At 31.2% G+C, this 13,398-nt stretch overlaps 1 protein-coding gene across 1 annotated transcript; it reads right to left on the minus strand.

Annotated features, from left to right (window-relative positions):
• Positions 1 to 12,054: 12,054 nt before the first annotated feature.
• Positions 12,055 to 12,959, minus strand: LOC132036770 (cysteine protease inhibitor 8-like). The gene has a single exon (XM_059427151.1). The coding sequence runs from the start codon at positions 12,908 to 12,910 to the stop codon at positions 12,200 to 12,202; it is 711 nt and encodes a 236-aa protein (XP_059283134.1). The 5' UTR covers positions 12,911 to 12,959; the 3' UTR covers positions 12,055 to 12,199.
• Between the last annotated feature and the right edge of the window lie 439 nt (positions 12,960 to 13,398).

Genomic DNA, 13,398 nt, shown 5'->3' on the forward strand with positions numbered 1-13,398 from the left:
TAAATGTGGCGCGCTTCACACCATAAACGGACTCTTTCGACACGAATTTACGGACAACCCCTAGGACGAATCGCTTCGATACCAATTTGTCACACGCCAACTTTTGATAGGGCATGATGGGCACCCGACCCTTACTTAGTATTTGTTAACCCGAACCGGGGTTCTCGTTATACTCATAACTTACCGGACTCTTAAATCATGAAACGAGTGCATAATGAAAGCTTTTAAAAAAAAACATGCTATTAAATGCTTTCAAATCAAGTAATCCGTAATCACATGAAATTTGTAATATAATGCATAATGATACATCGACTTACAGAGCCGCTTACAAGGCCCGACATGTTATATACGTGACAGCACGTTCGCAAAGTCTCTAACATAAATCAAGATACCATAACATATATACTCCGACTCGGCAACATTCCGAAAGGAAATGGAGCTCGCCAATCAATTTCGGAACATCTTATGCTAATATCCTACTCGTATTTGTATACACTTGCGTGGCATGAAACGCATCGTCCACAAGAAGGGACGTCCGTACGAATAATGTGCGAGTATGTAAGGCATGAATAACGACATAATATAGATATGGAAGGTAACATGGAATAAGAGAGATAACACATGCACGTACGGATGCCTCGTAAGGCGGATATCATCATGCTCGAACTTTTAAAAAAAAACTTTTTCTTACATACATATATATAATATCATCATCATAACGTACCGGCCTTTTGGGACTCGGTGTGCGTGCCCCGGACCTTTTCGGGACTCGGTGTGTAACGTGCCGGCCTTTCGGGACTCGGTGTGTCGCCGTACTCGACACTTTCGGGACTCGGTGTGTAACGTACCCGGCCACTTTCGGGACTCGGCGTGTAACGTGCTAGGCCACTTTTGGAACTTGGTGTGTGTGTACCAAGCTGATCGGTGGTTGCGCAATAGGTGTCGTGCCGGCCGACTATGGCGCGGCTCGGTGTGAGAAAATACATACATATATAAAGCATGCGTAAGAGCCCAATCAAAAGACACAACTATATCGGAGTGACGTAAGGTCGGTAACCTCCGATTTTCATTATCAATTTATCATCGTCGCTATGTCTCGCACTTGAAAGAACAATTATTATAAGGTGAGATCAATGACAATAAATAAAATCGAGAAAATCATGAAATAATCTCAATAATCTCATAATAGTCTTAACATCATAAGATTTGGAATTTCTAGAATTAAAAAAATCATCACCATCGTAATCATCATGTGGAAACATTCTCATCTTTAACATCGTCATTCATATTATAAAAACATGTCAGTTGTTGTTGTCTTAAAAGCTTATAAAATCATAAATCTTTGACTCGGAAAATAGGGGCATTTTGAAAAATATTTATGGATTATCAAAAAGAAGTCATGCCTTTGAATCATAAACTCTATGAATCATGAATTTCTGGCTTTTTGAAAATAAGAATATTCTTGGAAAACATTTATGGATTCACATAAAGGGATCATGGGACATTTTGAAACATCTATTGGATTCATAGAAAGGAATCATGCCTTTAGAAGAAAGGGACTAGCCTTAACATACCTTTGGGGCTTACTCTCCGACTTTCCAACTTGCTTCCTATCGGCGATTTATTTAGAATCGTTAGGTAAATCTCATAATCTACATAGGGCAACCATTCGTATTATGCATTAGGCTCGTTGTCACACTCTTATCTTAAGTCTCTAAATAAATTCCTTTTAGTCTAGATGCAAAATTTGAATGACATCTCCTATTTATATGCCTAGCCCGAATTCTCGACACCAACAAATCAACAACTAATAACAACAACAACCTCGTTACAACCAAAATATTCCATCAAATACTCCACAGATATTTTCTCACTCCCTCACAAAACGAATTCGCTACATAATTATTTCATAAATTTATCTCCATAAGTAAGCCTTAAATGATACCAAAGAGAAAGATTCATACCTTACTTCCGCTAATACTGCGATATCTCCAATACTTGCCTTACTCTCAAGCCACAAATTCACTTGCAACACAATATTATAAGCGTAACTATACGCGTGAACACGATGCGGAGATTTTTACTTATCGCGTTGAAATTTGATGGAGGGAAGGTTGACTTTCTAGAATTGTTGGTAAATATTTTTGGGTTGGTTTTTGGCTGAAAATGAGGGTTAAACCCACTTTATATAGTTAACAAAATCCCAGCATGCGATCTTGTTCCCGCACTTTTGTATGAGCCGATTCTTGTTTATCATGAATTATTTTGAGACCTAAAACTTTTATACACCGATCTCTTTATTTGCATACTTGGATATGTCCAAAACTCCATGTCCTATAACTTATTCAACATCCCAAACTCAGCGAAACTTATTTTATTTTTTTCCGGTTCATTTAACCTCCAGCCTTCGCGGCACTTACTTATCACTTGTTGAACATAACATAACCACTTATAACTTCAAACATAATCCTGTCATTTGAGCTTATGTGACTAACCTATGATGCAACTTAACGCACGAGAATACGGGATGTAACAAAATGCATGCACCATTTACGTGTATTTCGTTTTGTTTGCAAGAATACTAATCCATGGTATTTAAAGCTCGTATGACATCTCAGAATATTTTCATACTCAATTTAAGTCCTTTTTATAAGATGATTTATCTTTAATTAACCATTATTAATACAAATTAATTTTTTTACAATCAGGACAATAAACTTACAGGAGGTTTGTCACCTAATTTTTTAGGTTACTACATTTACGTAATTATGATAGTCAACTGAAATTACCAATCAATTGAAATGTTTACAGTTAGATGTTTTTCTTACGACTCGTTCATTAAAGGTCGAATTAATTTATACCAAAGCCAATAGATTAATTACATCGACACATCTAAATTTCTATTATATATATATATATACACACACACACTAGATGTTGATGCCCGTGCTTCGCACAAGCCCAATAGGTCTAATTTGAGCTAACGACAAACATAATATTAGTATGACAACATTTTCAATCGAAGAAGTATGTACAGGAAATTATTTGGTTTCATTTCATCTCAAAATTTTTGTTCTATTGAAATCTTTGCATTCTACTGGTCCTAACCAAAACTTTAGTAGTATAATTTAATAAAGTAACATAACTTATTATTTTTTAATTATGAGAACATTCATTTCTTAAGTTGTAAAGCACTAAGAATCTAACATTGTATTTGTTTTTTACTATCACTTAATGCTATAAATTTATTAGGTTTGCAAAGATATATATTTGCTTCTTAGATTGAATGGTATTTTATACAACGACCGTTAGTCATTATACATTATTCTCCTGAAGATCAATCATTTCTTACTTACCATTCACAAATAAAAATTAGAAAGTTCAGTGCATAATTCAAATGCGTAATTTATCTCAACAAATAGCAGAAAAGTTGTTAGCATGATACAATACTTGCTTCTGTTCTTCTTTCATAATTACAATGATATATTGTTAATAGGTACTTTTATCATTTATATATATTTAGTGAAAATATTATCGTGTAGTCTCACATCATAAATGTATTTTCTTTAAAATTTAAGTTAAATTCTACTAAAGTTTATATTATATAGTCACACATCATATTAATTTTTTTGACCCATATATTTTCTTTTATTTCAAAAATTTGTTCTTATTAATGTTAATTGGTTATATAATTTCTCAAATTACAATTATTTTATTCATTATTTTGTCAGCTTTTTAAATAAAAATTCGCTTGAATCTTTTTACTTATATTACTAATAAGTTGTATGTTCAAAACACGATTAGTATCTGCTTTGTGGTTTGTGTTAAAATATCCAAAACTTTATTATATTAATGTTTACTAAGAATACAAAGTTTACAAAATTTTATTAATACTTTTTTAAAAGAAGACTTGTTTAAAAGGAAACTATTTCCCCCTCTTTGAGACAAAATAATAGCAATATTTAAGCATTAGTTGATAACTTGAATTTTAATTAGTTGAATTAATTTAAAGGTTTAAAATATTCTATTATTAATGTATGTAGATTGGACCCTATATATATATATATATATATATATATATATATATATATATATATATTTGATAACTTGAATTTTAATTAATTCGATTAATTTAAAGGTTTAAAATATTCTATTATTAATGTATGTAGATTGGACCCAAACAATATATATATATATATATGCATGAAAGATGAATGAATCTGTTGCTTGACTTGTACCCTAAACTTTACCAAATTGTACACTCAATGAATGCTTGTACCATAAGCAATATAACTTATACACTTTATCAACTATTTTTTTATCACGTGGACATATGTCATAGTACTTAATATTTAGACGTATCTTGTACTTGATTTTAATCGTATGTGACGAAACTGGCATTTATTTCCTCCCGCACTTTTTACTTATTCACTTTTGACTTTTCACGTTTCTTCTTTGAATATTTATTCTCTTCTCATGTATAGACATATACGATTCATTTTTAATTCACCTACACAAATTTATTTCTGTGCACTTTTACTTGTTTTTTTTTGACTTTTCACGTTTTTAAAATTAATAAATCCGTGGATATATGTTATAATGCGAATATTTATTCTCTTTTCGTGTATAAATGTGTACTTGATTTTAATCCTCCGACACATATTTATTTCCTCCGTGCACTTTTACTTGTTCACTTTTGACTTTTGATGTTCTTCTTTGAATATTTATTTTCTTCTCATATATATATATGTATGTACTTGATTTTAATTATCCGATTCATATTTATTTCCTCCATGCATTTTACTTGTTCACTTTTGACTTTTCGCATTATTTAAATTAATAAATGAAATCTCCTCGTCCATATTTCTTGGCCACATTCGACTTTTCACGTTCTTTAAGAATTAATAAATGAAATCTCTTTTCGTCTCATATTACTTGGCCACATTATTGTACTTGACTTTTCGCGTTCTTTAAGAATTAATAAAAATGAAGTCTTTCAGCCCGTCCCCATATTACTTGGCCACATTTCTAAAAATACATGTCTATTCCCAAGGTGGAGGAACACAATAACAATAAGTTGTACAAAAAGTAACTAAAATTATATACTACAACGGAGGCTAACATATGTATATTTCGGACAGTTACGTTCTCTCTCTTGTGTATTTACTTTTTAAGTCACAATTCTGTCTAAATTATCCTTTCATTTCCTTCATTTGGCATGTACTTCCCTGTGTCTTAATTTAAGTGTCTAGGTTTGACTAGACATAAAGTTTAAGAAATAAATATAGACTTTCAAATCTTGTGGTTCTAAATTAAAAATGTCTATAATATAATAAAATATCTTTAAATCTTGTGATTCTAAATTTGACATGTAGGATACTTGAATTGTCAACTTACTAAATATAAAATGAGGCAGACATAACCAAAATAAGACAATTTTTATTTTAGCAACAAACGCCCAAGTGGACAAAACGCGGCAACAATAAGTTGTACAAGCAATTGAAATTGTACTCTAAGGGATTAACATGTGTGCATTTCGGAAGATTAACATTAACACTACCTCTTGTGTGTTTACTTTTAAGTTCAACGTGTCCACGGTGTCTCAATTGCCTTTTCATTTTATTCATTGGGCGTATACTCCCTCTGTTTTGACTTAAGTGTCTACGTTTGACTAGACACAACGTTTAAGAAATAAAGATAGACGATCTTGTGGTCCTAAATTAAAAATGTGTATAATATAATAAAATATTTTTTGAATCTTGTGATTATAAACTTGATATGTAGGATACTTGAATTGTCAACTTACTAAATATAAAAAGAGACGGACATAACCAAAATAAGATAAATTTTAACAACAAATGAGAAATTAAGGAGAAAAATAAGACGAAAAGAAAAAAAATATAGAGACTCACTAAATAGAATCACGATATCCTTTGCATATAAAGACAAACTAAATTGTGTAACCAAATTAATTATGTTGGAGAATGCACGGGCATTGTTTGCTAGTCATGTGTATAATTGGTGCACGAGGGACATACCATGAAGAAGTTTAAATGATCTCTGTAACCTTAGGTTTCAAATTAAATTTTTTACTTTTTATGTAATTACCTGTAAATTATAGCATGTAGACATGCAGTGTCCATCCACTAGTTATAATTACGATAGTATAAGATGTTTTTAATTTTGGAACCATAATAAGATGATTTTAATTTGAATATCAAATTAAACACAGAGCAGAAGCATGTTGATAAACGTCAGAAATTAAAGGACCTAAAACCTAAGTTAGTGGTACAAAGTAATATAACTCCCTATTTAAAAGGATGGAGTAAAATATACGGACAAAATAATTATTTTGCAATATTCAATCCAAAATGGGTTACTTTTATATAAGACCAATATGTTAACTACATCTACCAAGTAACTATATAAGTAAAATTGCACAACAATATCCCAAAGTAATTCCTTACAACAACAACAAAATTCCATAAGTGGAGAATTACTGAGAGAGCGAGGAGTGTACACGGACTCTACTACACCTTGGGAGGTAGGGAGGCTTGTCTCCAAAAAAAACCCTCGGTTCAAGATAAGACATGACAAAAAGGTTAGACAAGGATTGAAGAAAGTAAAGAAACCATGATAAAATATCATAGAATATAAGCCTAACATGAAAAAAAATAATAATAATAAATGCGGCAAACTAACATGATAATCGAAGTACCAGAGATAGCAGATAGTAACAGGAAATCGAAGGACAAGAAACAACAGAGGTAATACTACACCTATAAGGATGGAAGGACACACGAAACACGCTCAACTATCTACTAACCTTTTACCCTGATACCGTCCTCCACAATATCCTATCTAAGGTCGTCCTTCGTAAGTCAGAATCGTTGCGTCATGTCCTGCCTAATCATTTCTCCCCAATTCTTCTTAGGCCTACCGCGACCTCTCCCGAAACCATCCATAGCCAATCTCTCACACCTCCCCATTGGGGCATCCGCGCATCTCCTCTTCACATCCCCAAATAATTCCCATGAAATGATACTCAAGTAAAATCGCGCACAGAAACTAAATCCCAAACAATTCCCTAGGTAATATATATAATTTTCAGGTATATTTTCAAGATATTATCCCCAGGTAAATTGCTGCAACAAATCCCTAGATAATTCCCTAGATAATATAATATTAAGGTAAATCTCCATGAAATAATCCCCAGGTAAAATCGCGGTAGCTAAATCCCCGATAAATTTCTAGGTAATATGATATTCTCAATTAAAGCTGCAAAAATAATCCATAAATAAATTCATAAGTAGGTAAGAATTTTTTTATACGAACTCACAAAGAAAATAAAATTTCCATATTTTTATCGATTACCTGCAGAACTACCTATACTTGAGGAAAAGAAGATGGAGTAGGAGGAAGAATCTAAAATTGTTGAAGAAGTGTTAAGAAGACTAAAAATGAAATGAGTGTCCTTCCGAAGGATGCCCATTGCAAATTCATGAAGTTAATTTGGGCAGGTTAATATATATCCCTCATTTATAACTCAGCCCATTTCTGCTTAATTCGGGTCATCCAAAATTTGGGTTAAATATATGGTCCAATTGACCCATAATAAAATATGGCAATTTTTTTTTTTTTTTTTAGCTTTTCTCCTAGCTTGAAAGGTTATAGTATATTGCAAGAGAAAAAAAATCTCGTTAGAATTGCTTTATAATTAAACAAATTTAAAGAAACTAAACACAAAAAATTTAATATTTGGTAAGAGTTCGGCGAGTTTCTTATAACCCGTTATTTAACAATCTTTACCCAGCTGGGTCATCCCAATAAAATTAATTTTTAGACGGATCATTAATCTGTTCATTTATTAACTCGATCATTAAATATCGAAAATACATACAAGCGATAGATCAATATCCACATTATTTAGAAAGCCGAGGATATTAATTCTCGCACAACTCCCATTTGACACCCGGTTAGTATGACCGTGTCCACTACGGGATGTCAATCCCACGTCCGAACAATGGATGAAATAATCTATCTCTTATTGTCAACAGTTTTCTTTCCAAAATATTATTGTGGTAAATATATTAAATCTTGCATTCTGTGTGTATTCCTTTTTGTTTGGAGTTCTATAATAATAATAATAATAATAATAATAATAATAATAATAATAATAATAATAATAATAATAATAATAATAATAATAATAATAATAATAATAATCCTCTAACATGAAATTAATGTAATTACTTTTAATATAATCTCTTGATCAAACAAATGATACATGTAGTAATCTCTTCATTAAGTATTTAATAATCTCATGTCATGTCCCAATCAGATGACCCAGAAGACGAACCAACATTGTTACATTTAAAAATTTTATGGGTCTTTTTTTACAAATATAAACTTATGGGTCAAGTCTTACATTTAAAAAATTTGAAATTATGATTTGAACTTCCTTTCTTTCTTTTTTTTTAAATATATATATGATTTGAAATTTTAAACCATGAGTTTTTAGATGATTTAGGATTTCATCTCAAGAGATGAAATCGCATGTCCAAACGCCTACTTAGAAGTTACATCGAAAAGGCAAATTAAGACTATTTTAATTAATTAATTAAATCTAAATTACTCATTCTAGATAATAATTATAATTAATTAATTATTAAATCTAAATTACTCATTCTAGATAATGATTATGAAATGAAGAGAAGTTGGATTCAGAAGTGATAACCTAAATGAGCGATTAAATGAAAAAGGCAAGTCCTTGTCATTGATTAATCAGCTTTTCTTCTTCGGTATTCCGCTTCGCAACAATGGCAGGTCCTTTCCTTGTCATTTTCAGGTCACACAATGTGTACACTGTACAATATGCTTTTTTTCATTTTATTTTAAGGTGGGTCCAATAATGATGAAATTTAAATTTTGATCTGAAAGTAATTCAAATTACCTTCAAACTGATCCCATGTCCAAAACACAATTTCCCTAAGGGCCTGTTTGGAAAGCAACCCATGTAATTGGAATTGGACGTAATTGAGTATAATTATACAGTTTGATCTGTTTGTTTGATTAAGTAATTACTTAGTTAGGTGAAAATTGGGTGTAATTGAGGGGGTGTAATTACACTATCTAATTCTCAAGGGGGGATTGAGAATTAGGCGTAATTACACCCTGTAATTACATAGTTATTTTTTGGTTTCTTTCTTCTGTGATTTATTTTAATTTATTTTATTTTTTAATTTATTTTAAGGTGGGTCCAATAATGATGAAATTTAAATTTTGATCTAACAATAATTCAAATCACCTTCAAACTTATCCATATTTAAAACCCAAGTGATTTTTAACGATCCCAACAAAACTTTTTAAAAATTACACCAATTTCAAATTCGAAGAAGAAAATGTTAGATTTTTTCTTATTATGTCGGACTGAATATTATGCCAAATTCATAATTTATAAGTACAATTGAATAGTGGATAAATCTTATTCTTTCATTCAGTTACATGATAGAATTACCAAATTAAAAATTAAATTGATTCCTATCCTGAAAAAAATGCATGCACCATTTACGAGTATCTCTTTTTGTTTGCAAGAATACTAATCCATGGTATTTAAAGCTCGTATGACATCTCAAAATATTTTCATACTCAATTTAATTCCTTTTTATAAGATGATTAATCGTTAACTAACCATTATTAATACAAATTAATTTTTATTCAATCAGGACAATAAAACTTGCAGCAGGTTAGTCACCTAATTTTTGGGTTACTACATTTACGTAATTATGATAGTCATCTGAAATTACCAATTTGATTGAAATGTTTACTGAGAGGATTTTTTTTTTCTATTGCTACTCATTCATTAAAGGTCGAATTTTACTACTATATAGAAGCACGGGTTTGGGGAGGCAGAATCGTCGTCCACTGCTGAACAAGAAAACCCCTCCACTTTAGTTTAATTACTTCTGTACCAGCTGAAAAGTTATTATACCTGTGGGTCCCTAGTTATTATACATTGCATTTTCTTACTTTGATTAACTAATTTGTTAATGGCATTTTAGTCCTTTTAGTTAATTGATAAGTTTGTTCTCTGCATATGCTTATTCCACGTTAACCTTATGATTTGCTTGGAGTGTCTCATACATGTCTCTACATCATCTTATCAAGGGACCCACAGATTATTCATGCAGATATCATTAATTGGTCATTATAGATGACTTTATTTTTATATTTTTAGTGCTATAATAAGTATAGTATTCAAAATTTCAAAAGAACTAATCTAACTATATCAGTATTGGTAACATGGAAAATTATAATATGAATAAATATTCTACATAGGACAAACTCAAGGAAAATATACATATAATTTTATACTTTTTACCTCATTAAATCTCTTAATCATCGTAGATTAATATTATTTGATATAAACATTTTGTGAGCTTAATTTTTTACTTGTAGTTTGTTTAACATAGCATGGCTCAACAGGAAATTTAAGGAAAAAATAAAAAAAAAACTTTTAAAAGTTGTGGCATTAAACATGTCATAATATTTGTGTAACCATAGAACTTTTGGAAGCTTATGTTCTTAACTATGACCTAATATTTTTGTGTCTATTAAACTTCTTAAAAGGAATAAAATGAGAAGTTTAAAGTTTATTTTTTTCCTGTTTATACTTAATTGTTATAAATATAAAAACATATCATTATTTCTAAAATATATTTTAAGTAAAAATAAACAACAGGTATACTCCCTATGTCCCAAAAAATTGTCTTACTTTCGTTATTAATTTGTCCCAAAAAGATTGACACATTTCTATATTTATATATAATTTAATTTTATGAGATAATTTACCAACCACACAAATATCTAAGGCTTATTTTTTACTACATATTTCAAAAGTATTTTATTAAAATTTCGTATCAAATCATACTAAGACAATTTTTTCGACACGCAGAAAATTGTAACAAAAAACACATTAATAAGTAAAAGACGATATAATGTGGGGCCCGTGCTAGCACAGGCATTTGCATCTAGTAATTTATAGAAGCCAGTAGATTAATTACATCGGCACATCTATGTCATGTGTATAATTGGTGCACGAGGGACATATCATGAAGAAGTTTAAATGATCTCCATAACCTTAGGTTTCAAATTAAATTTTTTACTTTTATGGTAATTACCTATAAATTATAGCAGATCGACATGTAAGTGTCCATCCACTAGTTACAATTTCGATAGTAATACGATGGTTTTAAGCTGGAGACCATAATAAGATGATTTTAATTTGAAGATCAAATTAAACACAGAGCAGAAGCACGTTGATATATTTCAGAAAATTATAAGGACCTAAAACCTAAGTCAGTGGTACAAAATAATATAACTCCCTATTTAAAAGGATGGAGTAAAATATACGGACAAATTAATTATTTTGCAATATTCAATCCAAAATGAGGTCACTTTTATATAAGACCAGTATGTTAACTACATCTACCAGTAACTATATAAGTAAAATTGCACAACAGTATCCCATCTAAAAGTTGGGTTAAATATATAGTCCAATTGACCCATAATAAAATATGGCAAAATATTTTTTTTTTTAAAAAAAAACATTTCTCCTAGCTTGAAAGGTTAGAGTATATAGCAAGAGAAAAAAAGTCTCGTTAGATTTGCTTTATAATTAAACAAATTTAAAGAAACTAAACACAAAAAAATTTAATATTTGGTAAGAGTTCAGCGAGTTGGTTATAACCCGTTATTTAACAATCTTTACCTAGCTGGGTCACAATTAATTTTTAGATGGATCATTAATCTGTTCATTTATTAACTCGATCATTACATTATTCTGCCTAACCGAGCCTCCCATTTGACACCCTTATGCTTCAGCTTCTCACCAATGGATGAAATAATCTACCGTCAACAGTTTTCTTTCGTATTGTGGGTGCATCTTGCATTCTTGTGTATTCCTTTTTGTTTGGAGTTCTATAATAATAATAATAATAATAATAATAATAATAAAATATCTCAATATATTATGGGAATAATAGAGAAGATTAATAAATTTAGAACCTAGCTTCTTTATTCATATGCTTCATAAGCAGTATTACATAGAACGGAATATCGAAAATACATACAAGCGATAGATCAATATCCACATTATTTAGAAAGCCAGGTTAAGCATAATTAATTATGAGGATATTAATTATGCATCAGTACAACTCTTCTGGACTTTCTTGAAGATGAAGGAAAAAGGCTGGTTAGTGAGAGCCAGACGACTGTGTCCACTCTGGGATGTCAATCCCACGTCTGAACAGGGGCATTTTGGACATGTTGATCGGTTGGGACAATGCCTTATCTTGTAAAAAGGTGATGCCTTAGTAAATTTCTCAATCTGAAAAACGCCGTCTGGAACTTCTGGGACACGACTAGTTTCCACGAACCTAAGCCCCTGTGCATTCTCGTCAGGTTTACCAACCATCCAAAAGTTTCCGTTATCACAGCGCTGTGTATTTGGAGTCGAGAACATAACATTAATCTGATTAGTTTCACGTATCACATTAAGAGGTGGAGGACCAGGGTGCCTAGTATAGAATTTAACGGGCAGGCCTAGTTGAATGTTCCCTGGGTGCAAGACCACGGCGTTTGGGCATTTGGCGTTTCCAATTTTGGCCAAGCCTACTGCCCCTCTGCGAGCTTCCGAGGTAGCGGAGAGAATGCGGTACTCTTCGCCTACTCGGAGTGGTTCGCCATTACTGTCCAACACTTCAGGAAGTTCAAGGAGGGGGAAACCGTTGTCGTCATCAGTAGTAGTGGGCAGGAAAATGGGATTGTCGCAAGTGCAAGTTGATGAAAAGGCCACAAAGGGAAGCAAACAGAAAGTAGTAAGCAAGAGGAAGCTGAAAATGGACTTCATGTTGGATAGTGTATGTTGTGTATTGTGCTTACAAAATTCTATTATTGACGGTCCAATTTATAGAGGTGGCAGATGCAGCAGATCATTGACAAGTGGACTAATGTAGGTCCACTTTCCAAGCAATCAAAGACCTATGTTCTTTTTTCTTTGCCATACTTTACCTCTCCTTTATCCTTTTTGTATGGAATTCAGCCGGTGTTTTTGAAGAGTAATAAATTCTATTAACATTTTTTCTCTATTTTTATTATATGAGAGCAAAAATTATGGTAAGGAAAAAAATCTGGAATTTGAGGAAATTGAAAACCTGGATAGCAAACGGAAGAATATACGTATAAATTTTATCGGTGGTCATCCAATTTTAAACTTATCATACAAAAATTATTTATTTATTTTGTTACAATAATTTAATGTTTATCACACAAAAATCACTTTTTTATTTTTATTACATAAAAGACATCCAATTAAAAAGTTTATCATATAAAAATTAT

Source organism: Lycium ferocissimum, chromosome 11, assembly GCF_029784015.1.
Source record: "Lycium ferocissimum isolate CSIRO_LF1 chromosome 11, AGI_CSIRO_Lferr_CH_V1, whole genome shotgun sequence".
In the NCBI taxonomy this organism is placed as follows: Eukaryota; Viridiplantae; Streptophyta; class Magnoliopsida; order Solanales; family Solanaceae; genus Lycium; species Lycium ferocissimum.

Excerpts from the sequence above, each read along its gene's own strand:
- LOC132036770 (XM_059427151.1), bottom strand. The coding sequence starts at position 12,910 with ATGAAGTCCATTTTCAGCTTCCTCTTGCTTACTACTTTCTGTTTGCTT.